At 52.9% G+C, this 27,569-nt stretch overlaps 1 protein-coding gene across 1 annotated transcript; it reads left to right on the top strand.

The window, feature by feature from the left end:
• Positions 1-225: 225 nt before the first annotated feature.
• LOC309831367 (uncharacterized protein) lies at positions 226-26,170 on the top strand (the record flags this gene model as incomplete). Its single annotated transcript, XM_082668498.1, is given in 26 exon segments — positions 226-438; positions 3,263-3,346; positions 3,348-3,405; positions 4,044-4,088; positions 4,564-4,691; positions 5,673-5,797; positions 6,138-6,171; positions 6,173-6,293; positions 6,730-6,836; positions 6,919-7,109; positions 7,204-7,337; positions 8,237-8,301; positions 8,444-8,517; positions 10,911-11,075; positions 14,975-15,260; positions 18,355-18,496; positions 19,135-19,179; positions 19,652-19,779; positions 20,749-20,873; positions 21,247-21,401; positions 21,839-21,945; positions 22,028-22,218; positions 22,304-22,437; positions 23,335-23,399; positions 23,535-23,611; positions 26,002-26,170. Coding segments are annotated over 26 exon segments (3,150 nt in total). The 5' UTR covers positions 226-243.
• Between the last annotated feature and the right edge of the window lie 1,399 nt (positions 26,171-27,569).

Raw genomic sequence — 27,569 nt, 5'->3', positions numbered from 1 at the left:
ACTTCTATTTATAAATATTATCTTCTCTTTATATTACTTACATTTTGTAACAAAAAAGAGATTGGTTTAAATTTTAAAAACAAAACAAAACATAAAAACCCAACCCTGGAGGCCCAGGTCTGAGCTCTGCCCTCACCTTCACCCTCCCCTAGGTGGGCGGGGCAAGCCTCCCTGACCAGGCTGGGTGCTCAGGGGAGGTCAGCCACCTTCAGGGACAGTCAGCAATCCAGAAGCCGCTGCACCATGAGTGTCTCTGTGCTGAGCACCCCCAGAGCCCTGGGCGGTGTCTCTGGGCTCCTGCAGGTGGCCTCCCTGCTCGGCCTGGTTCTGCTTCTGCTCAAGGCAGCACAGCTCTACCTGCGCAGACAGTGGCTGCTCAAAGCGCTCCAGCAGTTCCCGTCTCCTCCTTCCCACTGGCTCTATGGGCACATGCAGGAGGTAGGATGGAGTGGGACGGGGAAGTGGGAGGGCAGGGAGGGCCGGGGCTCTCAGACCATGGTCCTGGTGAGCAAGCCCATGGGACGAGGCCTTGTTGTGGGATGAGCACGTGGCCTCACAAAAGGACCCAGCTTACCTCTCAGGTCTTGGCTCCTCATCCCAGTCTGGGGAGCTCCCTCCCTCCCAGGATCCCGTGCTGGTGTCCTTGGGTCTGTCAGACACTCCTTCCTTAGGGAGATCTGCAGGCTGTCCTGGCAGCCCTGCACTTTGAGGACAGTGGCTCTTCCTTCCTGAGTCTCCCCCGTCTCCAGGCTGAGCAGCTTCAGCTGTTCTCATAGAACAGGCTTCTAGATGCTTCCCTGCCCCATCCCTCAATCGCATCCTCTCTGCCTGGCCCTGAGCTTGCCTGGGAGCACAGACATCAGTCTGCTGGATGCTGGCCTGTGGGCTCACTGTCCGTGGAGATGACAGACAGGAATCTAAGAAGGTGTCAGGTCACAGGAAAAGAGGCCCACCTGCTGGGTGGGGGTTTATGTCAACTGTAGGGACAAACTGGCTCGGTTTAAGACTGAGGAATTTTCCAGTCTCCTGATTTCGGTGCTTAAACCCTGACAAGTTGCTGGCACACATGAGCGAGGTTCCCAGGATGATGCCAGGTAAGGAGAACTGACATTTGAGTTGCACCATCCACAGGGTGAGGTCACCCGCCTGGTCTCCTCCCTCAGTGGACTATGTGCTCTCGGAACCGAGCGTGAAATCCCTCTCACCCCCAGCACCCTGCACGGAGCCTGCGCAGAGGGCTGCCCATCCAGCGTGTGGAGGGACAGGAAGGAGGGAAGGAGCGGCTTATAGGCTGGGGAGGGGCAGCGCCTACCCACACAGCACTGGCAGCACTAGCCTGGGCGGCGGGGGGCTCAGAGCCACGTCAGGGGCCACCTGGAGAGGGGCTCATCAAGGGTTTGTGGACTGAACAAATGCTTTCTCTGCAGCGTGATTAAAGTAGAGTGGAGCCAAAGACGGGAACCGGAAACAGCCCGAGCCCCATGTGGGCTGGCCCAGTACCTCTCTCCCCTCTCCTTCCTAATCTCCTGCACCCCAGCTTACTCAGCGTCCTCCCCGCCTGCCTGGGCATTCTGGCCTCTGGGACTCTGCTCCCATGTGCCCTCTACCTGGAATGATCTTGTCCCTCATATGTCTGTCTACAAAGGCCCAACTCCAAGCCACCTCCTCCAAGATGTCTTTCTGGATCTCCCAGGAGTGGAGGAGACAACCCTTTTTCCCTTGCCTGTCCTTCTCTTAAGGCAGTGCTAACCGGATTCAGCTAGTTTTGTCTGCAGTGTCATAGCTGTGAGCTCCTTCTGGGAGACCCTGCCTCTGGTTCATCTTTGTAACCTGAGAGCATCTAGGTAAATGATGACTGAACGAATAAATACATGCATGAAAAAGAGCTTTCTAACGTCCAGGTCCGAGTTAGGGCCCCTTCCCCAGAGCTTCCCCAGAGGCCTGGTCTTCCCTCCATCACACATTCATGAGCCCCTACGGTTGTCATGTCCTCAATCTCGCTGTCTCCTCCTGGAGGCTCCAAACAGACAAGCATCTACAGCCGCATCCTCATTCAGTGCCTTAAACCAGTGCCTGGCACATAGTAGATGCTCAGTAAATACGTGATCAGTGAAGGAACCCATCCCACAGTAGGCAAGTTGCCTCAGAGCTGGTGAGTCCTGATGGTAGAAGGATGCAGGCAGAGATTAGATACCAAAGTGGCAGGGGGATGCTTTGAGTTACACAGAAGCCATTGAATTAAAGACGAGGTGACTGCATGGAACATGCCTAGGACCAAATGTTGATGAGAAATCCAGAGGTGATAAAATGAAGCTGAATCTGCAAGGTTAAGGAGAGGCAGTTGCTCTGTGACTAAGAGGAGGGGCACACCAGGTAGAGGAAAGAACCTGGGCAGAGGCCTAGAAGTGTGAGCAGGTGGGGCCAGTGCAAGGCGCACTGACAGCAGCATCTTTGGGGGCAGAGCAATGGGTCCTGTGGACTCGCCAGCCCAGCAGGAGGCAAGAATAGAGAGGGTAAAGCCAGAAAGCAAGGGCCTTTGTGGTCCACACTGAGGAATTTCAAGAGATTCCTTTAGGTGGTGGAAAGTGTACACAAGTTTCTGGACACTGGTAAATGAAAATGGGATAAAACAATCCGCATATCAAAACCTTAGTTCAATACCATTTCCATATATACATCCAGAATCTGTACACACGCAATATGTAAAATATATGATACAAACACAATTTAGTATATAATTTTTCTCACTTATCCATATACATCCGACACTCTTTCAAATTAACAAACATTTATATGTATGCTGGGGTACTACTGAAAATATATAACAACCAGTATGGCAAAATGAAATTAATATATAAATTTAATTTTTATAATATATTTTATTCTCTAAATAAACAAAATTATATGACAAAACTACTTACCAAGTGATACGAATTATCATAAATTGCTCATGCAAATGTTGTACGAATCACTTCCCAAAGTTTTCTACGGCTGGGAGTGAATCCCTGATGTAAGTTTCTGTAGGCAGTTCGTACTGGTGGCCCAGGGCTCTACCCAGCAAGGGGACAGAATGTGGTCTTAGGACAAAGGTGGACAGCCAGCAGGTCTGGGGCAGAGCCCAGGTCAGAAGAAATAGTTCCAAACTCCTAGTTCTGCTGATCGATCCAGAACGATCTCCCTGTACACATCCTGCCCTTCACCCCCACTCCAGCACTGGAACTCAGAGAAGGGTTTTATTGATTTATCTTTCCCTTGGGGACAGTTCCAAGACGAGACCGAGCTGCGACCCCTACTGAAGAGGGTGGAGAAGTACCCAAGTGCCTGTGCTCGCTGGCTGTGGGGGACTGAAAGCCCTGGTGTTGATCTATGACCCTGACTACATGAAGGCGGTCCTGGGGAGATCAGGTGAGAGGGAAACCCACATCCCAGCAGGAGAAAATCTTCCCTCTCGGGTACATGGCCCTGGATCTGTGAAATTCCAGAAGAAACTGGCACTACAGCCATCAGTACCTGGCTCCCTACCAGCCGTCCTTGCAGCCCACAAGTCAGACTAAGGCCAGCATCACTCACGCACAGTGAGTGCTTCAACACCCGGGTGGGGCTGGCTTCTCTTTCCTGTCTTACTTTCTTTCTTGTTTTAACCCAACTGAGATGATCCCAGGTCTGGAAGACAATTCTCTGTCCACACTGATGTAGGTTTGGCACCTCTCACTGTTGCCTGTCCTGGGTCATGAAATGGCCAAACCACCACAAACTGGAGGAAAACCACAGGCTCCTTTTTACTCTGTGGTGCTGAGCAGAGCCTATCTTTCTTGCCGATTCACCGTCTTAGTCCTGTGGGTGTTCTGCTGCTGGGACACTGAGTCTGCCTTCCTGGGCCCACAGTGACCATCAGGACAGAGAGAGTCAGGGATGGGAGGCAAGAGGGAGGTGGCTAGAGACAGACTGCCAGCTGACCAGCATCAGGAATGGAAGGTGCCACAGCTGCTCTGGGGGCTGCCTGCCTTGTTCGGTGCCCTCCACTTCCCTTCCTTCCCTTTCAGACCCAAAGTCTCACGATGCCTACAGAATGCTGATCCCCTGGATTGGTAAGTACATTTAAATACAACTGCAGTCCACCCACCAGTTAGGTTTACCAAGAGCTGCCTCTTTGCTTAATGGAGAACAACGGGTACGAGGCATCCTGTCACCACTTCATCTCTCAGTCAAGCCTCATTTCTCTCCTTCCAGTGAAACTCTCACCCTTTGTAATGGTGCTGAGAGACCGCCTGAAGCTCAGCCTCTTCTTCATCACTTCTCAGTCCTCTGTGATATTCTCAGCCTGACTATTAATTCTTCTATCACCTGCCCCCCTACTCTTCTTCAACCTCTGTCTCACAGCTGTCATAATCACATCCTATGGACCAGCCATTCTGGAAATTCACATTCCTGAACTGTACTGGCCTTTCCTACCTTTGCCCATGATGTGCCTTCTCCTGACACCCTTGGTTCCTCCCAAGTTGTCCCTAGTCGTCCCTCTGATCCAGGCTCCCCGACCCACACACACACCCATCTGTGGCCCAGGGAATGGTTTGCTCGTGTTGGAGGGGCAGACGTGGTTCCAGCACCGGCGGATGCTGACCCCAGCCTTCCACTACGACATCCTGAAGCCCTACGTGGGTCTGATGGCCGACTCTGTCCGAGTAATGCTGGTGAGTCTATCCCTCGTCACCTGGACCCACTCTCATCCAACACAGCTGACAAAGTCCACTCTCAGACCCTTGTGTCCCTCAGGTGTCCATCAGACCCAGACCCCAGAATGATGCATTCAGAACGTACTCTGAGACAGAGCTCACCAAAACTGGATGGGACAGAGGGGTGCCCAGGCAGCAGCTTGGATCCACAATTTGCTCTGAGATAAGGGAAATCAGGGCCATGGTGTATTCAGGGTCCACTCTCCTCTCATCTCCACATCTTCAACACTGAAGATTAGAGCAAGAGTCATTCACCTGGACAGCGGTGCAAGCCGCCCCCGGATGCCCTGGACAATGGCAGCTTCAGTGGCAGAGTAGACATCCCAGGATGTCACTCAGGTAGGCTCTGGCCTGGGGCCCAGGGCTTCTGCATGGATTGAGCCACTCACGGGAGGAAATGAGGCCAGGTCTACATGCACAGAGCTGGGTCTTGACAAGCATCACCTCTGATCCAGACTGGGCACCACCTGGTCTCAGCTAACACTGGATGGATGAAAGGAATTGAAGCATATCATGTCCCCTCCTAAGAGCCCCAATAGAGCCCCTTACGCTTTTACTTTACTTGAAATATTTGCTTACTAGTGTTGAACATGGTCTGTCCAGTTCAGATCTCAGAACCCCTAAGTTTCCCCCTCTGTCCCATAAAAAAGTATGGTTTCTGGTCTGCCACAAGGTGGTCATCATCATACTCTATTCTTAAAATTCAAAACTAATTCAGAATATTATGAGAGAACATGATTAATTATATAATAAAAGATTCTGAGAAAATAGGCATCACATTACACATGTGTGATACAGCCTTAAATGGCTAAAACAAATCTGCTTAGAAACAGAGGAAATCTCATCCAAATATTTAGCGAGACAGAGAGAGAGCCTGGCCTTGTCAGCACAGGCCTTCTGGGGGAGCAGAGCAGGGTCAATGTCCCCCTCCCACTACAGGACAAGTGGGAGGAGCTCGTCAGCCTGGACTCGCATCTGGAGGTCCTTGGACACGTCTCCTTGATGACCCTGGACACCATCATGAAGTGCACCTTCAGCCACCAGGGCAGCATCCAGACAGACAGGTCAGTGACAACCTTTCAACGGCAGGGTCCTTGTTCTCACTAGCTGGGGAGGACTTACCTAAGAGGCAGTTAGGGCAGCGTGGACGCTTATGAGCTCTAAAAGCAATATTCTGCAGAGAGACATGGACCATGGTCAAATCCCTGATCCTGGGAAACGGAGAAGCCTGGCCACTCAGGCCACTTGTAAAGGACAGAGGGTCTCCTGGGCTGTAAGGCAGAAATGACAAAGCCTCAGTGCTGCCTGTCCCTGCTGACTGAGGAATCCCCACCCGGAGCCCCACTCCGTCTCCAGGTCAGAGGCTCCCTCCACTCCAGTCTCCTCTGCATCCTCTCCCTTCAGGAAAATCCAATCCAACATCCAGGCCATCAGGGAATCTCAACAATCTGATTTTTTCCCAAGTGAGGAATCTCTTCCACCAGAACGACATCATCTACAGGCTGAGTCCTGAAGGCCGCTGGAGCCACTGGGCCTGCCAATTGGCCCATCAACACACAGGTTCTGCTCCTCCTTCTGGGCGGCTCCTCCCCTGGCCTTGACCCCTCAGGCAGGGCCCAGACTCCTGCTTCCTCTTCAGGGGCTGGCACACACCCACACTGGGTACTTCCTGGTGCAGGGGTTGGGACCCGAGACGTCAGGGTGTCAGGTGAGGTGCAGGGAGACACATGTGTCACCACGTTGCTGACGGTGGAATGAGACCCCCTCCCAGCATCATCCAGGCAGAGCCTCCGTGGGCTGTGCTATTGAGGGGATTCCCCACCTGGATCAGACGATGCTGGAGCTCTCTGCCCTGACATGTGCGCCCATTCCCACCCTCGTCCTCATCCACCTGGTACCCAGATTGGGCCTGAGGGGCAGATAGGGCTACGGTGGGTGCTGCATCTGGGCCCCCAGGAGCCCTCAGCTCTGCCTGGGAACCACTGTTGTGGGACAGATGGAGTGATCAAGATGAGGAAGGCTCACCTGCAGAAGGAGGGAGAGCTGGAGAAGGTGAGGAGCAAGAGGCACCTGGATTTCCTGGACATCCTCCTCTTCGCCAGAGTGAGTGTGGGCAGGAGAGGCCTGAGGCTTTGCCCAGAAGCACAGAGGCAGGGCAGACCCTGCACTCTCCCTGCCTCCGCAGATGGAGAATGGGAGCAGCTTGTCTGACAGGGAGCTCCATGCCGAAGTGGATACGTTCATGTTTGAGGGTCACGACATCACAGCCAGTGGCATCTCCTGGACCCTCTATGCTCTGGTCTCCCACCCTGAGCATCAGCAGAGGTGCCGGGAAGAGATCCAGAGCCTCCTGGGGGATGATGCATCCATCACCTGGTGAGTGCCCAACAGGTGGGAGGACCTTGCCCCTCCGCGAGTGGAGGACCCCTGGTTGTCTGGCTCTGCCACTCTCAAATGGGCTGCCTTTCAGGGACCACCTGGACAAGATGCCCTACACCACCATGTGCATCAAGGAGGCACTGCGACTCTATCCACCAGTGCCATTCATTGGCAGATATCTGAGCAAGCCCATCACCTTCCCTGTTGGACCCTCCTTACCTGCAGGTATGAACTTCACCCACACCCACTAAACTAAGCACTCTGCAAAACCACACAGAAGATCAGAAATCCACATGGGCTTGCCAAGTTCCAGGATGACATGACTATTATCTCCGCCTCAAGATAATTAATATTTACTCTGTGGTTTGGACGACTTTTGAAAAATGCTTGACACAGAACTTGAACCAACAAAAGCTCAATAAGCAAATGTCAGTTCCTGAATGTGGTTATAATGGAGGGCTAAAATTCTAATTCCTGAGACGTGAAGGCTTAAGAGAGAAGCAGACAGAAACAGGTGGACATGTGGTTCTTTCCATGTGGGGTCTATGTAAACAAGGGAGCTCAGGGAATGCACTGTCATGGGTCAGTTGGTCCAGTCTCTGAGGAGCCCTCAGGTGGATGGCCGAGAGCAGCTGATGATCAGGTCTGAGAGCCCTGCCGTGGTTGGAAGCTACCCAATGGCTCACCTCCCAGTGGGTCTGAATCCCAACCCAGCCACCTCTTCTCTGTGGGATCACAGACACATCCCTCAACCTCTTGGAGGCTCAGGTGCCTCATCTGCACATGCGGATAGGAGTGCCTTCCTTGAGGGCTGCTGTGAGGATTAGATGAGTTAATGCACAACCCCGAGGGCTCATGATGACACCTGATAACTGTGAGTTTTCATGTGAGGCGATCCTGATACTAAGCCTCCAATTCTTTTCCTTCTCAGTCCTGGCCATGGTTACCTGCTCCTAATCTGTGCTCATGTGCTTGGTCACCTCCAGCCCACCTGTCTTGCAAGAGCACCACTTCATTCAGAGGGATGGAGGGTAGCTCTCATGGTGGCTCCTGGGCCTTTTGTGCACATTGCCCCTGTTGCCATGGGTACCATCGGTCTTCTCTCTCTCCCACCTGCCCCACAGGAGTCCCGCTCTCCCTCTCCTTTTATGGGCTTCACCACAACCTGAAGGTGTGGCCGAAACCAGAGGTATGATGGCCATGGGAGGAGGGAATGGGATGCTCCCTCCAGACCAGCACCACCCCTGCTCCCCTCGGGGATTCTTGTCCCCTGGTGGATTGGTGCAAGGAATTTGATCCCACCTGTCCTGGCCCCAGTGCTCTCTCTGCAGGTGTTTGACCCATCCCGGTTTGCACCGGGTTCTGTTCGACACAGGGCTTTCCTGCTCTTCTCAGGAGGATCCAGGTGAGGCCTTCTGTACCTGGGGCAGCCAGGTGTCACTGGGTGCTACCTGATGTGTGTGACTGTCTACATTCATATGTGGTATATGCAGTTATGTCCCTGTGTGTTGGTGTGTTGAGAAGGCAGCATGTGTCCCCATGTACAAGAAGGCCTTCAGAACAGGCCACGGAGACCTTGACCTCCTGACTTCCGCAACGACCAGCCACATTGCCATGGCCGTGGCCGCTCCAAAGTATTCCAGGGTTTTCCTCACTTTAGGTGTGTGACTTTCAGCTTTAGAATTTTCCATGAAACTTAAACTTCAGATGTTTGCTTTTCCCGATTATCAGTCATCTTAGAAGGTGGTTTTCTCTCTCGGCACATTTCTAGTCCAGCTCACTGCATTTTTTACTTAATTCACCAATCCACCTCTCACTGTATCAGCCGTCGTGTTTGCATGGGTTTCGATTTCCAGCTGCCTTCCTTGTCCTGAGGTTTCAAGCCATGTATGTGATCACTTACAGTTTCTGTTGTTTGAAGAAAGTTACACAGCCGTGTGTATTCTCTATCTCTGCAGTTGAAGCCAACAAAATCATGACTGCTTATTAATATAAACAAGACACCTTTTCTAGTTGCCGTAATTCTTTATATGTAGCGGGTATTATACACCATAGTCCAAGAATCTACAGAGTCTAACATTGGCAGAAAGGCATAAAATTAAAGGCAATCAAGTGCTTTTGAAAGAAAACTCACTATTTTGTAATTGACACCTGCATTTGAGAAGTTTGTGGCATATAAAATATAAAGAACACTTGAAATAGCTGTTAAGCTGGACGATTCACTCCAAAATGACTCCTGTGAAAATCTTCAACAGTATAGGTCCCCTGCCGAAATAGTAACTTCCAAAACTTAGTAACGACTTAGTAAAACAAGTTTTTATGAATCTAAAATTCTGTGAAATTTTCAGTTGGTGAATCAACCTTCACAGAACGGGCTTGAAGCAAACATGCTTGCAGAATTGGCTCTGGGATTTGGTTTCTGCCAGGGTCCTTCTCCGCTGTAGACACAGGCTGCACATCATGTCGCTGCCACTAGAGGACAGCAGGTACCTGGCAACTCAATTCCTAGGTCAGAATAAACATTTAATTTTATTCCAATTTTTTTTTTCAATTCAATTAACTTTGTTCAAATAGAAAGCTATTTATTAAGCTTGCCTCTGTGTGCCAAGTCATGTATTAGGAGATGGGAACCCAGAAACATAAGGCACTTTCCCTGCTTCCAAGAGTTCACAGTCAAGAAACCACTACCGCTATTCAAGACAGACATGCGACGTTTCCATAGTGTAGTGGTCAGTACGTTGGCCTTACAAGACAGACATCATGCATTCATCCACTCTTTCACTCATTCATTCATTCACTGAGCAGATTGTGGAATGTTCCATGTTTCTGGCACTGTCTGGTCACGGGATGGTGATGTGTCCTTGAGTTAACAGTAAAGCTGCTTGGGGATGTGGGAGAAAGAGGTGCAGGCGGCAGAGGCGGGAGGCCAGACGGTCACTAGACTGAGTCTTGAGCATGTGGCCGGCAGAGGCGGGGGGAGGGGACCTCAACAGCAGCGGAATGAGGAAGAGGGTCTGCACAGGTGCGAGGTGAGTGAGGAGCAGGCCAGAGAGCGCTGTGACGCCAGCTGAGGCCCCGCGACGTGTCCTCCCTGTGATGGAGGGCGCAGCAGGCCCCGAGCCACCGTGGCTGCAGTAGAGGGACGGGAGGCAAGGAGACTGGAAAGGCCAGTGAGGAGCCCACGGGATGGGAGGAGGGGCCTTGCTGGAGTAGAATGGGAAGGCTCCAGGGGCGGGTTGACTGAGGGGCTACGGGGAGACAGGAGGCCGGAGCATTAACTGGGAGGCAAGTGGTCCAGCAGGTCGAGGGGCGCTAACCCGTGGCCCCTCCAAGAAGCCTGGTTGCCATCCTGACTTCCTTACACAACTCCGTCCTGTCCTGTCTGGGGACTGGGGCCCCTGCTTGTCTGCCATGGGTGGTGAGGGCCTGAGAGTTGCCCACACCCCCCTACAGTGCCCTGGCCTGGACAGAAACCAGAAACGGCCTGTGGACGAGTGAACAAAGTACTAATTCACATTTACTGATTCACGTGACTTGACACTGTAGCTTAGAGCGCCGTCGCTCCCCAACAGGACTTGCTACTGCTGAGAGCAGAAGTAGGAGTTAGGAGCTAGTCCTGGAGAGAGGTGGCCTTTGTAAAGGTCAGGGAGAGAGGGTGGACCGAGGCTTGGGCGGCACGTTCAGTGTGACCCGTAAGGAAGGGATCGGGGCTGGGCCACGTGGAGGAGAGCCCTGAATGCCCTGTGCCCGGCAGGGGTTAGAAGCCTCTGCTCACTTCCTTTTCCCTGCCTGACCCAGGAACTGCATCGGGAAGCAGTTTGCCATGAATGAGATGAAGGTGGCCGTGGCCCTGACCTTGCTTCGCTTTGAACTGGCACCCGATCCCTCCAGGGTCCCTGTTCCCATTCCAAGGGTTGTGCTGAAGCCCAAGAATGGGATCCACTTGCAGCTCAGGAAGCTCCTGTAATGCTTGTTGGAGACAAGGACGAGCTCTGAGGGCCCCTGCCTGCCAACCTGTCTCGTTGTCACTCTCTCCCATCCTTGCCTCTGTGCCCACTTCCTGCTTCTATCTGCCCACCTGCCGGCCTACCTCATCTCCTGCCTCCTGCCTGTCAGATGTTCTGCCCTCCTCCTCTCACCTTTCTCCAGGCTCCCTATCTGCTTATCTCTCCATCTGTCTCTGACCCACCTGTGCCTCTGACTGTCCACCTAAACCCTGATCGCCTGCCCTCCTCCAGTCTGTCTACTCTCTCCTTGTCTTTCGCCCCTTCTGCCTGCCTGTCTGTCCCTGAATTCACTTCCTTTTGCTGCTAAAACAATTGACCACAGCCTTAAGGACTTCGAACAACACAGAGTTATTCTCTGACAGCTCTGGAATCAGAAGCCGGAAGTGGGTTTCCCTGGACACAGACAAGGTGTTGGCAGGGCCCACCGGTGCAGGGATGTAGGAGAGGATCCCTCCCTTTGCCTTTTCCCACATCTAGAGCTGCAATCCTTGCATTCCTTGGCTCCTGGGCCCTCCTCCATATTCAAATCCATCAGCTTCTTCAAATGTCCCCCTGCTTCTGTCTTCACATCGCCTTCTCTTTCATAAGGCCCTCTGTGATTACACAGGCCCACTCAGATAAAACAGGCTTGGGCTTCCCTGGTGGCGCAGTGGTTGAGAGTCCGCCTGCTGATGCAGGGGACATGGATTCGTGCCCTGGTCTGGGAAGATCCCACATGCCGCGGAGCGGCTGGGCCCGTGAGCCATGGCCGCTGAGCCTGCGCCTCCGGAGCCTGTGCTCCGCAACGGGAGAGGCCACAGCGGTGAGAAGCCCGCGTACTGCAAAAAAACAAAACAAACAAACAAACAAAAACAAACAAAAAAAAAAACAGGCTTGTTCTCTGGCTCTGGGTATTAGCACACGGACACCCTGGGCAGCCGTTACTGTAGCTGCTGAGTCCTGCGTGACTCCCATCGCCTTGGGCCCCAGATCACTCCCGTGTGTTACGGGTCTGCCCATTTGTCACTCACCTGGCTTCCCCTCTTTCCCACTCCCTGGATAAATTCACAATGTCATATGGAGCGTGTGTGTCTTCCCTTGCAAGGAGCTGGATCGAATGAAAGAGAGAGAGAAGGGGAGGGAAGGCAGAGGAGACGAGGAGGGGACATGACCCCTGGTCTGTGGGCCCAGAACCCCAGCAGAACAAGCGTGTCCCAGCGCCCCTGCAGCCTCACACTCTGGGGTCCCTCACGCCCTACAACCCGCCTGTCACCTGAGGCTCCCACGGCAGCTGAGTCAGGAGAAAGGGCTCGTCTCCAAAGGCTCAGAGGGAAGAAGCTCACCCTGGGCACCCGTCAGGGAAGGAGCCTCCCTGCTGTTGTGTGGTAGCTTCCTCGCTACATCCTTAGAGGGGCCCAGCCAGAGCCCATCCTGCCCTGAGCAAAGAAGCCTTACAGACTTGGCTCAGCAGGAGGGCCTCAGGAACCAATCCTTCACCCCAAATGAGATTTGAGAAGAGCCCAGCCCAGATTCGAGAAGCGCTGGCCATGTCACCAGCCCCCGGCAGCCCTTCCTCACACGCAAGGCCTGCAGGCTTCTCAGAGGTCCGAGTGGGCAGCTGTGCAGGAGGGTCTGGGAGGACCAGCTGGGCACGAGGCTTGGCTGCTTGGAGAGGATGTCAGACCCGAAGCAGAGGACCAGCCGGTGCACCTACCCCACAGGACAGCCCCTTGCAGTCCCCGGCGTGTCTGCCCAGCCCCTGAGCAAGGACGGGCTTCTTCAACCCTGGTGCTCCTGGAGACCTCAGGGGGACTGGTCCTCCTGACCCTGACCAGCGCCAGGCCCCTCGCACTCCTCCACCAGCCTCTCTGCACCAGCCCTGCTCTCTTGCTGCTTCTGCACACAGGTCCTCCTCCCGTCCCACCCCTGCCCTTCCTAACCCAGGGCCCCGGATGCCAGAGGAGATCCCCCTGCAGTCCTGTGCTGTGCTGTGATGCCGCCATGTGCCTCCTGAAGGGGACATCTCTCCCAGCCTCTGCCTGCTGCTGGAACCTTCTGTCCAGTCCCCTCCCCGTTCCTAGGTCACAGGGCTAGTTCACTCAGCTCCAAGGAAGGGCCAGGTGGACATATATGCACTACCAAATGTCAAATAGATGGCTAGTGGGAAGCAGCCGCATAGCACAGGGAGATCAGCTCGGTGCTTTTTGACCACCTAGAGGGGTGGGATAGGGAGGGTGGGAGTAAGATGCAAGAGGGAGGGGATACAGGGATATATGTATACATATAGCTGATTCACTTTGTAGTACAGCAGAAACTAACACAACATTGTAAAGCAATTATACTCCAATAAAGATGTTTAAAAAAAAAGTTGGGGTCATGAGTACACTCTGTGCCTGACCGGGTGTGGGGCAGGAGAGTTAGCTGGGACTGTCCTGGGCAGGAAGCTTGGCAGGTCCCCTGGCGTCAGGGGGTGCAGAAGGGCTCGGGCTGGTCACTCTGACAGCATGGGCCGATGGGCACTCACTCACTTTACTGTTCCTAGTGCTGGACCTAGTTGCTGAACCAACAAAGGAAAGTCTAGTTGCTCACAATCTCGGGGGAAGCAGAGGCAGAGACCTGAGAGGAACCTGAGAGGGGGTGAAAGGTTGTGCTGCAAGGGGGTATGTGTAGGTTGTTAGTCACCTCTGACCTTCAGTTAGGAGAACAGCCCAGAATGTGGCCCTATAGGTTATATGTGAAGCACCTGTCATGAGGACAGGCAAAGGAAGAGGCTCTTGGGACAGAAGTTAAACTTGGTGGGGGAGCAGGTCAGGAGGAAACTCAAGGCTCCTAAGAGAGCTTGCTTCCAAGTAATTCTTCATGGAAATCTTTGGTGTTTTACTTTCTGAATTATGGACACTGGATTAGATCTTGGGAAAGAGAATCATGAAACAGGGATGTAAGAGACAGAAAATGAAGGTTTCCCCATCCCTTGCTCTTTCACATATGACCTGCATGACTTTTTCAGTGCCCATCCCTCTAGAAGCACACTCTACCTGGTGAACTCCTATTCACCCTTCAAAGCCCCATTCTTTTTTTTTAGTTTTCTCCATTCCTGATTGGTCTGGACACTATTCATTCTTCCAGCACAAGCCTACAATTTTTCTTAACTAATATAGTTTTATACCTTTACCTATAGCCTGTGAGCTCAAGAAATATTTGCTGAGTGAATGAATGACTGAATGAACATTCATTGGATGTAAATAGGAAATGAATTATTATCCCACCTTTCAAAGGAGAAGCTGAGGCTCAGAGAGGACAAGTCTCTAGCTTCATATGTAGTGAAACTGCCCTGGGGCTGCACCTCCTGAATCCAAGGCCAGTGCTCTGTCCACTGGCACAGTCACCCAGGACACACTGCATAGTGGATGGGTACAAGCCCCGGGGAACATTTCAGAGGCAGCTGAGGCAGGCAGCTTTGAAGTCCAACAGAGAAGGATTTCAGTTTCAACTGGGACAAGCAGAGGCTGTTTTCCTCTGGCCACATCACTTTTCTTCTCTGAAATCAGTTTTCCCCTCTGAAATGGGATGATAATAAAACCAACCAAATCTACTGAACATTGGTAAACTAGACTGTGACTGTCTTGAAGTCAGCAAGATTCATGTCTGCTTTGCTTGCAGCTGTGTCCCAGCTAATAGCAGACTGCCTGACATGTTGTAGGTGCTCATTAAATATTTGGTAGGTAATATGGAGAAGGAAAGTGGGTTTGCACTTGGCCATTGTCACTGTCAGCTGAGGAAGTTTTTCTCACACTGTTTCCAGAAGTGCATCCTCCACAGTTAATCAACCCTGGAGGCCCAGGTCTGAGCTCTGCCCTCACCTTCACCCTCCCCTAGGTGGGCGGGGCAAGCCTCCCTGACCAGGCTGGGTGCTCAGGGGAGGTCAGCCACCTTCAGGGACAGTCAGCAATCCAGAAGCCACTGCACCATGAATGTCTCTGCACTGAGCGCCCCCAGAGCCCTGGGCGGTGTCTCTGGGCTCCTGCAGGTGGCCTCCCTGCTCGGCCTGGTTCTGCTTCTGCTCAAGGCAGCACAGCTCTACCTGCGCAGACAGTGGCTGCTCAAAGCCCTCCAGCAGTTCCCGTCTCCTCCTTCCCACTGGCTCTATGGGCACATGCAGGAGGTAGGATGGAGTGGGATGGGGAAGTGGGAGGGCAGGGAGGGCCGGGGCTCTCAGACCATGGTCCTGGTGAGCAAGCCCATGGGACGAGGCCTTGTTGTGGGGTGAGCACGTGGCCTCACAAAAGGACCCAGCTTACCTCTCAGGTCTTGGCTCCTCATCCCAGTCTGGGGAGCTCCCTCCCTCCCAGGATCCCGTGCTGGTGTCCTTGGGTCTGTCAGACACTCCTTCCTTAGGGAGATCTGCAGGCTGTCCTGGCAGCCCTGCACTTTGAGGACAGTGGCTCTTCCTTCCTGAGTCTCCCCCGTCTCCAGGCTGAGCAGCTTCAGCTGTTCTCATAGAACAGGCTTCTAGATGCTTCCCTGCCCCATCCCTCAATCGCATCCTCTCTGCCTGGCCCTGAGCTTGCCTGGGAGCACAGACATCAGTCTGCTGGATGCTGGCCTGTGGGCTCACTGTCCGTGGAGATGACAGACAGGAATCTAAGAAGGTGTCAGGTCACAGGAAAAGAGGCCCACCTGCTGGGTGGGGGTTTATGTCAACTGTAGGGACAAACTGGCTCGGTTTAAGACTGAGGAATTTTCCAGTCTCCTGATTTCGGTGCTTAAACCCTGACAAGTCGCTGGCACACATGAGCGAGGTTCCCAGGATGATGCCAGGTAAGAAGAACTGACATTTGAGTTGCACCATCCACAGGGTGAGGTCGCCCGCCTGGTGTCCTCCCTCAGTGGACTATGTGCTCTCGGAACCGAGCGTGAAATCCCCCTCACCCCCAGCACCCTGCACGGAGCCTGCGCAGAGGGCTGCCCATCCAGCGTGTGGAGGGACAGGAAGGAGGGAAGGAGCGGCTTACAGGCTGGGGAGGGGCAGCGCCTACCCACCCAGCACTGGCAGCACTAGCCTGGTCGGTGGGGGGCTCAGAGCCACGTCAGGGGCCACCTGGAGAGGGGCTCATCAAGGGTTTGTGGACTGAACAAATGCTGGGAGAAAATCAGGGGTTGCAGAGAGCTGAGGCCTCCCTTTCTCTGCAGCGTGATTAAAGTAGAGTGGAGCCAAAGACGGGAACCGGAAACAGCCCGAGCCCCATGTGGGCTGGCCCAGTACCTCTCTCCCCTCTCCTTCCTAATCTCCGGCACCCCAGCTTACTCAGCGTCCTCCCCGCCTGCCTGGGCATTCTGGCCTCTGGGACTCTGCTCCCATGTGCCCTCTACCTGGAATGATCTTGTCCCTCATATGTCTGTCTACAAAGGCCCAACTCCAAGCCACCTCCTCCAAGATGTCTTTCTGGGTCTCCCAGGAGCGGAGGAGACAACCCTTTTTCCCTTGCCTGTCCTTCTCTTAAGGCAGTGCTAACCGGATTCAGCTAGTTTTGTCTGCAGTGTCATAGCTGTGAGCTCCTTCTGGGAGACCCTGCCTCTGGTTCATCTTTGTAACCTGAGAGCATCTAGGTAAATGATGACTCGATGAATGAGCAAGTGCATGACGAAGAGCTTTCAAACGTCCCGATCTGAGTTAGGGCCCCTTCCCCAAAGCTTCCCCAGAGGCCTGGTCTTCCCTCCATCACACATTCATGAGCCCCTACGGTTGTCATGTCCTCAATCTCGCTGTCTCCTCCTGGAGGCTCCAAACAGACAAGCATCTACAGCCGCATCCTCATTCAGTGCCTTAAACCAGTGCCTGGCACATAGTAGATGCTCAGTAAATACGTGATCAGTGAAGGAACCCATCCCACAGTAGGCAAGTTGCCTCAGAGCTGGTGAGTCCTGATGGTAGAAGGATGCAGGCAGAGATTAGATACCAAAGTGGCAGATGGTTGCTTTGAGTTACACAGAAGCCATTGAATTAAAGACGAGGTGACTGCATGGAACATGCCTAGGACCAAATGTTGATGAGAAATCCAGAGGTGATAAAATGAAGCTGAATCTGCAAGGTTAAGGAGAGGCAGTTGCTCTGTGGCAAAGAGGAGGGGCAACCAGGTAGAGGAAAGAACCTGGGCAGAGGCCTAGAAGTGTGAGCAGGTGGGGCCAGTGCAAGGCGCACAGGCAGCAGCATCTTTGCGGGCAGAGCAATAGGTCCTGTGGACTCACCAGCCCAGCAGGAGGCAAGAATAGAGAGGGTAAAGCCAGAAAGCAAGGGCCTTTGTGGTCCAACGTGAGGAGTTTCAAGAGATTCCTCTGGGCGGTGGGAAGTGCATAAAAGTTTCTGGTTATTGGTAAGTGAAAATAAGATTTAAAATACACATATAAGAACCTTAGTTCAATACCATTTTCATGTATACATCCAGAATCTATCCTATCACTGTGTATATGCTCAATATGTAAAACAATATATACACGGGCTTCCCTGGTGGCGCAGTGGTTGAGAGTCCGCCTGCCGATGCAGGGGACACGGGTTCGTGCCCGGGTCCGGGAAGATCCCACATGCCGCGGAGCGGCTGGGCCTGTGAGCCAGGGCCACTGAGCCTGAGCGTCCGGAGCCTGTGCTCTGCAACGGGAGAGGCCACAACAGTGAGAGGCCCGCGTACCACAAAAATAATAAAAAAATAATAATATATACACATACAATTTAGTACTTAGTTTTTTTCACTTAGCCATATACATCCGACACTTTCATATTAGCAAACATTTACATGTATGCTGGGAAAATAATGATGATATATAGCAATCAGTAAGCAAAAGGAAATTAATATATAAATTTATTTTTTTAATGTAATCTATTTTATTCTCTAACTAAAATTCTATGACAAAACTGCTTATCAAGTGATACGAATTATCATAAATTTCTCATGCAAATGTTGTACGAATCACCTCCCAAAGTTCTCTACACCAGGGAGTGAATCCCTGATGTAAGTTTCTGTAGGCAGTTCGTACTGGTGGCCCAGGGCTCTACCCAGCAAGGGGACAGAATGTGGTCTTAGGACAAAGGTGGACAGCCAGCAGGTCTGGGGCAGAGCCCAGGTCAGAAGAAATAGTTCCAAACTCCTAGTTCTGCTGATCGATCCAGAACGATCTCCCTGTACCCATCCTGCCCTTCACCCCCACTCCAGCACTGGAACTCAGAGAAGGGTTTTATTGATTTATCTTTCCCTTGGGGACAGTTCCAAGACGAGACCGAGCTGCGACCCCTACTGAAGAGGGTGGAGAAGTACCCAAGTGCCTGTGCTCGCTGGCTGTGGGGGACGAAAGCCCTGGTGTTGATCTATGACCCTGACTACATGAAGGCGGTCCTGGGGAGATCAGGTGAGAGGGAAACCCACATCCCAGCAGGAGAAAATCTTCCCTCTCGGGTACATGGCCCTGGATCTGTGAAATTCCAGAAGAAACTGGCACTACAGCCATCAGTACCTGGCTCCCTACCAGCCGTCCTTGCAGCCCACAAGCCAGACTAAGGCCAGCATCACTCACGCACAGTGAGTGCTTCAGCACCTGGGTGGGGCTGGCTTCTCTTTCCTGTCTTACTTTCTTTCTTGTTTTAACCCAACTGAGATGATCCCAGGTCTGGAAGACAATTCTCTGTCCACACTGATGTAGGTTTGGCACCTCTCACTGTTGCCTGTCCTGGGTCATGAAATGGCCAAACCACCACAAACTGTAGAAACCCACAGGCTCCTTTCTTACTCTGTGGCGCTGAGCAGAGCCTATCTTTCTTGCCGATTCACCGTCTTAGTCCTGTGGATGTTCTGCTGCTGGGACACTGAGTCTGCCTTCCTGGGCCCACAGTGACCATCAGGACAGAGAGAGTCAGGGATGGGAGGCAAGAGGGAGGTGGCTAGAGACAGACTGCCAGCTGACCAGCATCAGGAATGGAAGGTGCCACAGCTGCTCTGGGGGCTGCCTGCCTTGTTCGGTGCCCTCCACTTCCCTTCCTTCCCTTTCAGACCCAAAGTCTCACGATGCCTACAGAATGCTGATCCCCTGGATTGGTAAGTACATTTAAATACAACTGCAGTCCACCCACCAGTTAGGTTTACCAAGAGCTGCCTCTTTGCTTAATGGAGAACAACGGGTACGAGGCACCCTGTCACCACCTCATCTCTCAGTCAAGCCTCATTTCTCTCCTTCCAGTGAAACTCTCACCCTTTGTAATGGTGCTGAGAGCCCGCCTGAAGCTCAGCCTCTTCATCACTTCTCAGTCCTCTGTGATATTCTCGGCCTGACTATTAATTCTTCTATCACCTGCCCCCCTACTCTTCTTCAACCTCTGTCTCACAGCTGTCATAATCACATCCTATGGACCAGCCTTTCTGGAAATTCACATTCCTGAACTGTACTAGCCTTTCCTACCTTTGCCCATGATGTACCTTCTCCTGACACCCTTGGTTCCTCCCAAGTTGTCCCTAGTCGTCCCTCTGATCCAGGCTCCCCGACCCACACACACACCCATCTGTGGCCCAGGGAAAGGTTTGCTTTTGTTGGAGGGGCAGACGTGGTTCCAGCACCGGCGGATGCTGACCCCAGCCTTCCACTACGACATCCTGAAGCCCTACGTGGGTCTGATGGCCGACTCTGTCCGAGTAATGCTGGTGAGTCTATCCCTCGTCACCTGGACCCACTCTCATCCAACAAGGCTGACAAAGTCCACTCTCAGACCCTTGTGTCCCTCAGGTGTCCATCAGACCCAGCCCCCAGAATGATGCAATCAGAACGTACTCTGAGACAGAGCTCACCAAAACTGGATGGGACAAAGGGGTGCCCAGGCAGCAGCTTGTATCCACAATTTGCTCTGAGGCAAGGGAAAGCAGGAACATAGTGTATTCAGGGTCCACTCTCCTCTCATCTCCACATCTTCAACACAGAGGATTAGAGCAAGGGTCATTCCCCTGGACAGCGGTGCAAGCTGCCCCCGGATGCCCTGGACAATGGCAGCTTCAGTGGCAGAGTGGACATCCCAGGATGTCACTCAACTAGTCTCTGGCCTGGGGCCCAAGGCCTCTGCATGGAATTGAGCCACTCATGGGAGGAAATGAGGCCACGTCTACACTCACAGAGCCAGGTCTTGACAAACATCACCTCTGATCCAGACTGAGCACCTACTGGTCTCAGTTAACAATGGATAAATGAAAGGAATCGCCCCTTCATACGAGCCCAAATAGAGTCCCTTAACCTTTTCCTTGCCTTGAATATTTGCTTATAAGAGTTGGCCATCTCCTGTCCAGTTCCGATCTCAGGACACAAAAGATTACCCGTTTGTCCCTTGAGAAACAATGTTTTCTGGTCTGCCACAGGGTGATTATCATCATAAATTGTTCCTAGAATTCAGAATTGATTCAGAATATTATGAGAGAGTATAATTAATTACATAATAAATGATCCCGAGAAAATAGACATCACATTACACACATGTGTTACAGCTTCAAACTGCTAAAACACATCTGCTTTGACAGTGAGAAAAACTCATCAGAAGATTTAGAGAGACAGAGAGAGAGCCTGGCTTTGTCAGCACAGGCCTTCTGGGGGAGCAGAGCAGGGTCAATGTCCCCCTCCCACCACAGGACAAGTGGGAGGAGCTCGTCAGCCTGGACTCACATCTGGAGGTCCTTGGACACGTCTCCTTGATGACCCTGGACACCATCATGAAGTGCGCCTTCAGCCACCAAGGCAGCATCCAGACAGACAGGTCAGTGACAACCTTTCAACGGCAGGGTCCTTGTTCTCACCAGCTGGGGAGGACTTACCTGAGAGGCAGTTAGGGCAGCATGGACGCTTATCAGCACAGAAAGCAACATTCTGCACAGAGCCATGGACCACAGTCAAATTCCACCCAGACCAACCTTGACTCAGTCACAGGTCCCTGATTCCTGCACAGGGAGAAGCCTGGCTGCTCAGGCCACTTGTAAAGGACTAAGTGCCTCCAGGGCTGTGAGGCAGAAATAACAAAGCCTCAGTGCTGCCTGTCCCCGCTGACTGAGGAATCCCCACCCGGAGCCCTACCACGTCTCCAGGTCAGAGGCTCCCTCCACTCCAGTCTCCTCTGCATCCTCTCCCTTCAGGAACATCCAGTCCTACATCCAGGCCATCAGAGACCTTGGCAATCTGACTTTTTCCCGATTAAGAAATGCTTTCCACCAGAACGACATCATCTACAGGCTGAGCCCTGAAGGCCGCTGGAGCCACCGCGCCTGCCAGCTGGCCCATCAACACACAGGTTCTGCTCCTCCTTCTGGGTGGCTCCTCCCCTGACCTTGACCCCGCAGGCAGAGCCCAGACTCCTGCTTCCTCTTCAGGGGCTGGCACACACCCACACTGTGTACTTCCCTGGTGCAGGGGTTGGGACCCGAGACGTCAGGGTGTCAGGTGAGGTGCAGGGAGACACATGTGTCACCACGTTGCTGACGGTGGAATGAGACCCCCTCCCAGCATCATCCAGGCAGAGCCTCCGTGGGCTGTGCTATTGAGGGGATTCCCAACCTGGATGAGACGATGCTGGAGCTCTCTGCCCTGACATGTGCGCCCATTCCCACCCTCGTCCTCATCCACCTGGTACCCAGATTGGGCCTGAGGGGCAGATAGGGCTACGGTGGGTGCTGCATCTGGGCCCCCAGGAGCCCTCAGCTCTGCCTGGGAACCACTGTTGTGGGACAGATGGAGTGATCAAGATGAGGAAGGCTCACCTGCAGAAGGAGGGAGAGCTGGAGAAGGTGAGGAGCAAGAGGCACCTGGATTTCCTGGACATCCTCCTCTTTGCCAGAGTGAGTGTGGGCAGGAGAGGCCTGAGGCTTTGCCCAGAAGCACAGAGGAAGGGCAGACCCTGCACTCCCCCTGCCTCCGCAGATGGAGAATGGGAGCAGCTTGTCTGACAGGGAGCTCCGTGCCGAAGTGGATACGTTCATGTTTGAGGGTCACGACACCACAGCCAGTGGCATCTCCTGGACCCTCTATGCTCTGGCCTCCCACCCCGAGCATCAGCAGAGGTGCCGGGAAGAGATCCAGAGCCTCCTGGGGGATGGCGCATCCATCACCTGGTGAGTGCCCAACAGGTGGGAGGACCTCGCCCCTCCGCGAGTGGAGGACCCCTGGTTGCCTGCCCTTAGATGGGCTGTCTTTCAGGGACCACCTGGACAAGATGCCCTACACCACCATGTGCATCAAGGAGGCACTGCGACTCTATCCACCAGTGCCGTTCATTGGCAGATATCTGAGCAAGCCCATCACCTTCCCTGATGGACGCTCCTTACCTGCAGGTATGAACGTCACCCACACCCACTTAACTAAGCACTCTGCAAGACCACGTGGGAGATCAGAAATCCACATGTGCTTTCCAGCCCCGGGATGCTCTGTCTGATGTTTCCGCCTCAAGATAATTAATATTTCCTCTGCAGTTTGGAGGTTTTGTAAAACGCCTGACACAGAACTTGAACCAATGAGAGCTCAATACGCAAATGCTAGCCCTTGAATGTGGGCTTGTAATGGAGCCCTATAATTCTAATTCCTTGAGACGTGAAGGCTTAAGAGAAAAGCAGAAGTAAGCAAGGGGATGTGGTTCTTTCCATATGGGGTCTAAGTAAACGAGGGAGTTCAGGGAGTCCATTGTCATGGGTCAGATGGTCCAGTCTCTGAGGAGCCCTCAGGTGGATGGCCGAGAGCAGCTGATGATCAGGTCTGAGAGCCCTGCCGTGGTTGGAAGCTACCCAATGGCTCACCTCCCAGTGGGTCTGAATCCCAACCCAGCCACCTCTTCTCTGTGGGATCACAGACACATCCCTCAACCTCTTGGAGGCTCAGGTGCCTCATCTGCACATGCGGATAGGAGTGCCTTCCTTGAGGGCTGCTGTGAGGATTAGATGAGTTAATGCACAACCCCGAGGGCTCATGATGACACCTGATAACTGTGAGTTTTCATGTGAGGCGATCCTGATACTAAGCCTCCAATTCTTTTTCTTCTCAGTCCTGGCCATGGTTACCTGCTCCTAATCTGTGCTCATGTGCTTTGTCACCTCCAGCCCACCTGTCTTGCAAGAGCACCACTTCATTCAGAGGGATGGAGGGTAGCTCTCATGGTGGCTCCTGGGCCTTTTGTGCACATTGCCCCTGTTACCATGGGTACCATCAGTCTTCTCTCTCTCCTCCCTGCCCCACAGGAGTCCCGCTCTCCCTCTTCTTTTATGGGCTTCACCACAACCCGAAGGTGTGGCCGAACCCAGAGGTATGATGGAGGAGGGGATGGGATGCTCTCTCCAGACCAGCACCTCTCCTGCTCTGCTCGGGGATTCTTGTCCCCTGGTGGATTGGTGCAAGTAGTTTGACCCCGCCTGCCCTGGCCCCGGTGCTCTCTCTGCAGGTGTTTGACCCATCCCGGTTTGCACCAGGTTCTGATCGACACAGCCATGCTTTCCTGCCCTTCTCAGGAGGATCCAGGTGAGGCCTTCTGTACCTGGGGCATCTGGGTGTCACTGGGTGCTACCTGATGTGTGTGACTGTCTACATTCATATGTGGTGTATGCAGTTATGTCCCTGTGTGTTGACGTTTTGAGAAGGAGGTGTGTGTCCCCATGTACAAGAAGGCCTTCAGGGCACACCACGGAGACCTTGACCTCCTGACTTCCGCAACGACCAGCCACATTGCCATGGCCGTGGCCGCTCCAAAGTATTCCAGGGTTTTCCTCACTTTAGGAGTATGACTTTTCAGCTTTAGAATTTTTCATGAAAGGTAAACTTCAGATGTTTGCTTCTCCCAAGTATCAGTCATCTTAGAAGGTGGTTTTCTCTCTTGGCACATTTCTAGTCCAGCCCACTGTCTTTTTTACTTAATTCACCAATCCACCTCTCACTGTATCAGCCGTCGTGTTTGCATGGGTTTCGATTTCCAGCTGCCTTCCTTGTCCTGAGGCTTCAAGCTATGTATGTGATCAGTTACAGTTGCCATTTGAAGAAAGCCTTGTGTGTCTTCTCTCTTTCTGTAGTCGAGCCCAACAAACTTATAACAGCATATTAATATACACATGACAGCTTTTCTAGTTGCCAATAATCTATACATGTAGCAGGGATTACATACCATAGTCCAAACATCTACAGAGTCTAATTTTGGCAAAAAAGGATGAAATTGAAGGCAATCAAGTGCTTTTGAGAGAAAACTCACTATTTTGTGTTGGACGCATGCATTTCAGAGGTTCTTGCCGTGTAAAATATAAAACACACATGAAATAGCTGTTAACCTGGATGATACACTCGAAAATGACTCCTGTGAAAATCTTCAACGGCTACAGATCCCCTCCGAAATAGTAACTTCCATAACTTTGGAACTACTTAGTAATCCAAGTTTTTTCTGAGCCTGTAATTCTGTGAAATTTTCAGTTGGTGAATCAACCTTCACAGAACAGGCTTGACGCAACACGTTCCCGGAATTTGCTCTAGTATTTGGTCAGTGCCAAGGTCCTGTTCTTCCTTGTAGACATTGGCTGCAGGTCATGCGGCTGCCACCAGAGGACCGGGGGTACCTGGCAACTCAATTCCTAGGTCAGAATTAATGTTTAATTTTACTCCAGTCCTTTCTTTTTCAATTCAATTAACTTTGTTCAAATAGAAAGCTATTTATTAACCTGTCTCTGAGTGCCAAACCATATATTACAAGATGGGAACACAGAGACGAAAGGAACTTTCCTTGCTCTGAGAGTTCACAGTCAAGAGGCAACTACCGCTCTTCAAGACAGACATGCGACGTTTCCATAGTGTAGTGGTCAGTACGTTTGCCTTACAAGACAGACATCATGCATTCATCCACTCTTTCACTCGTTCATTCATTCACTGAGCAGATTGTGGAATGTTCCATGTTTCTGGCACTGTCCTGGTCACTGGACGGTGATGTGTCCTTGAGTTAACACTAAAGCTGCTTGGGGATGTGGGAGAAAGAGGTGCAGGTGGCAGAGGCGGGAGGCCTGACGGTCACTAGACTGAGTCTTGAGCATGTGGCCGGCAGAGGCGGGGGGAGGGGACCTCAACAGCAGCGGAATGAGGAAGAGGGGCTGGACAGGTGCAAGGTGAGTGAGGAGCAGCCCAGAGAGTGCTGTGACGCCAGCTGAGGCCCCGCGACGTGTCCTCCCTGTGATGGAGGGCGCAGCAGGCCCCGAGCCACCGTGGCTGCAGTAGAGGGACGGGAGGCAAGGAGACTGGAAAGGCCAGTGAGGAGCCCACGGGATGGGAGGAGGGGCCTTGCTGGAGTAGAATGGGAAGGCTCCAGGGGCGGGTTGACTGAGGGGCTGCGGGGAGACAGGAGGCCGGAGCATTAACTGGAAGCAAGTGGTCCAGCAGGTCGAGGGGCGCTAACCCGTGGCCCCTCCAAGAAGCCTCCCGGTTGCCATCCTGACTTCCTTACACAAGTCTGTCCTGTCCTGTCTGGGGACTGGGGCCCCTGCTTGTCTGCCATGGGTGGTGAGGGCCTGAGAGTTGCCCACACCCCCCTACAGTGCCCTGGCCTGGCCTGAAAGCAGAAACGGCCTGTGGACGAGTGAACAAAGTACTAATTCACATTTACTGATTCACGTGACTTGACCCTGTGGCTTAGAAGGCAGACCTTGCCCAATGGGACTTGCTACTGCTGAGAGCAGAAGTAGGAGTTAGGAGCTAGTCCTGGAGAGAGGTGGCCTTTGCAAAGGTCAGGGGGAGAGGGTGGACCGAGGCTTGGGCGGCACGTTCAGTGTGACCCGTAAGGAAGGGATTGGGGCTGGGCCACGTGGAGGAGAGCCCTGAATGCCCTGTGCCCGGCAGGGGTTAGAAGCCTCTGCTCACTTCCTTTTCCCTCCCTGACCCAGGAACTGCATCGGGAAGCAGTTTGCCATGAATGAGATGAAGGTGGCCGTGGCCCTGACCTTGCTTCGCTTTGAGCTGGCACCCGATCCCTCCAGGGTCCCTGTTCCCATTCCAAGAGTTGTGCTGAAGCCCAAGAATGGGATCCACTTGCAGCTCAGGAAGCTCCTGTAACGCTTATTGGAGACAAGGACGAGCTCTGAGGGCCCCTGCCTGCCATCCTGTCTCGTTGTCACTCTCTCCCGTCCTTGCCTCTGTGCCCACTTCCTGCTTCTATCTGCCCACCTGCCGGCCTACGTCATCTCCTGCCTCCTGCCCGTCAGACGTTCTGCCCTCCTCCTCTCACCTTTCTCCAGGCTCCCTATCTGCTTATCTCTCCATCTGTCTCTGACCCACCTGTGCCTCTGACTGTCCACCTAAACCCTGATCGCCTGCCCTCCTCCAGTCTGTCAACTCTCTCCTTGTCTTTCTCCCCTTCTGCCTGCCTGTCTGTCCCTGAATTCACTTCCTTTTGCTGATAAAATAACTGACCACAGCCTTAGGGACTTCGAACAACACTGAGTTATTCTCTGACAGCTCTGGAGTCAGAAGCCGGAAGTGGATTTCCCTGGACACAGCCAAGGTGTTGGCAGGGCCCCCGGTGCAGGGATGTAGGAGAGCATCCCTCTCTTTGCCTTTTCCCACATCTAGAGCTGCAATCCTTGTGTTCCTTGGCTCCTGGGCCCTCCTCCATATTCAAATCCATCAGCTTCTTCAAATGTTCCCCTGCTTCTGTCTTCACATCGCCTTCTCTTTCATCAGACCTTTGTGATTACACAGGCCCACTCAGAAAAAACAGCCTTGCTCTGAGTTCCAGGGATTAGGACACGGACACCCTGGGCAGTCGTTACTGTAGCTGCTAAGTCCTGCGTGACTACCATCGCCTTGGGCCCCCGATCACTCCCATGTGTTACGGGTCTGCCCATTTGTCACTCACCTGGCTTCCCCTCTTTCCCACTCCCTGGATAAATTCACAATGTCATATGGAGCACGTGTGTCTTCCCTTGCAAGGAGCTGGATCGAATGAAAGAGAGAGAGAAGGGGAGGGAAGGCAGAGGAGACGAGGAGGGGACATGACCCCTGGTCTGTGGGCCCAGAACCCCAGCAGAACCAACGTGTCCCAGCGCCCCTGCAGCCTCACACTCTGCGGTCCCTCACGCCCCACAACCCGCCTGTCACCTGAGGCTCCCACGGCAGCTGAGTCAGGAGAAAGGGCTTGTCTCCAAAGGCTCAGAGGGAAGAAGCTCACCCCGGGCACCTGTCAGGGAAGGAGCCTCCCTGCTGTTGTGTGGTAGCTTCCTCACTACATCCTTAGAGGGGCCCAACTGAGACAGGCTGGGCCTGGGACCCTTTGCTGTAGCGCTGCAATTCTTGCACCTGGTCACACCTCTCTTCGAGCAACAAAATACAAAGAAAGTGTATGGAACTAAAAATAACTATGTCCATGCACAGTTGGGGCAAATTCTGAGCAAAATATACCAAGAGACCAAAAAACCCAACTGTCACTTTTTTTTCTTTTTTCATCTTTATTGGA

The sequence above is a fragment of the Grampus griseus genome, assembly GCF_964374135.1.
Source record: "Grampus griseus genome assembly, chromosome: 1".
NCBI lineage: Eukaryota > Metazoa > Chordata > Mammalia > Artiodactyla > Delphinidae > Grampus > Grampus griseus.
This window is presented reverse-complemented; position numbering and strand designations above follow the sequence as displayed.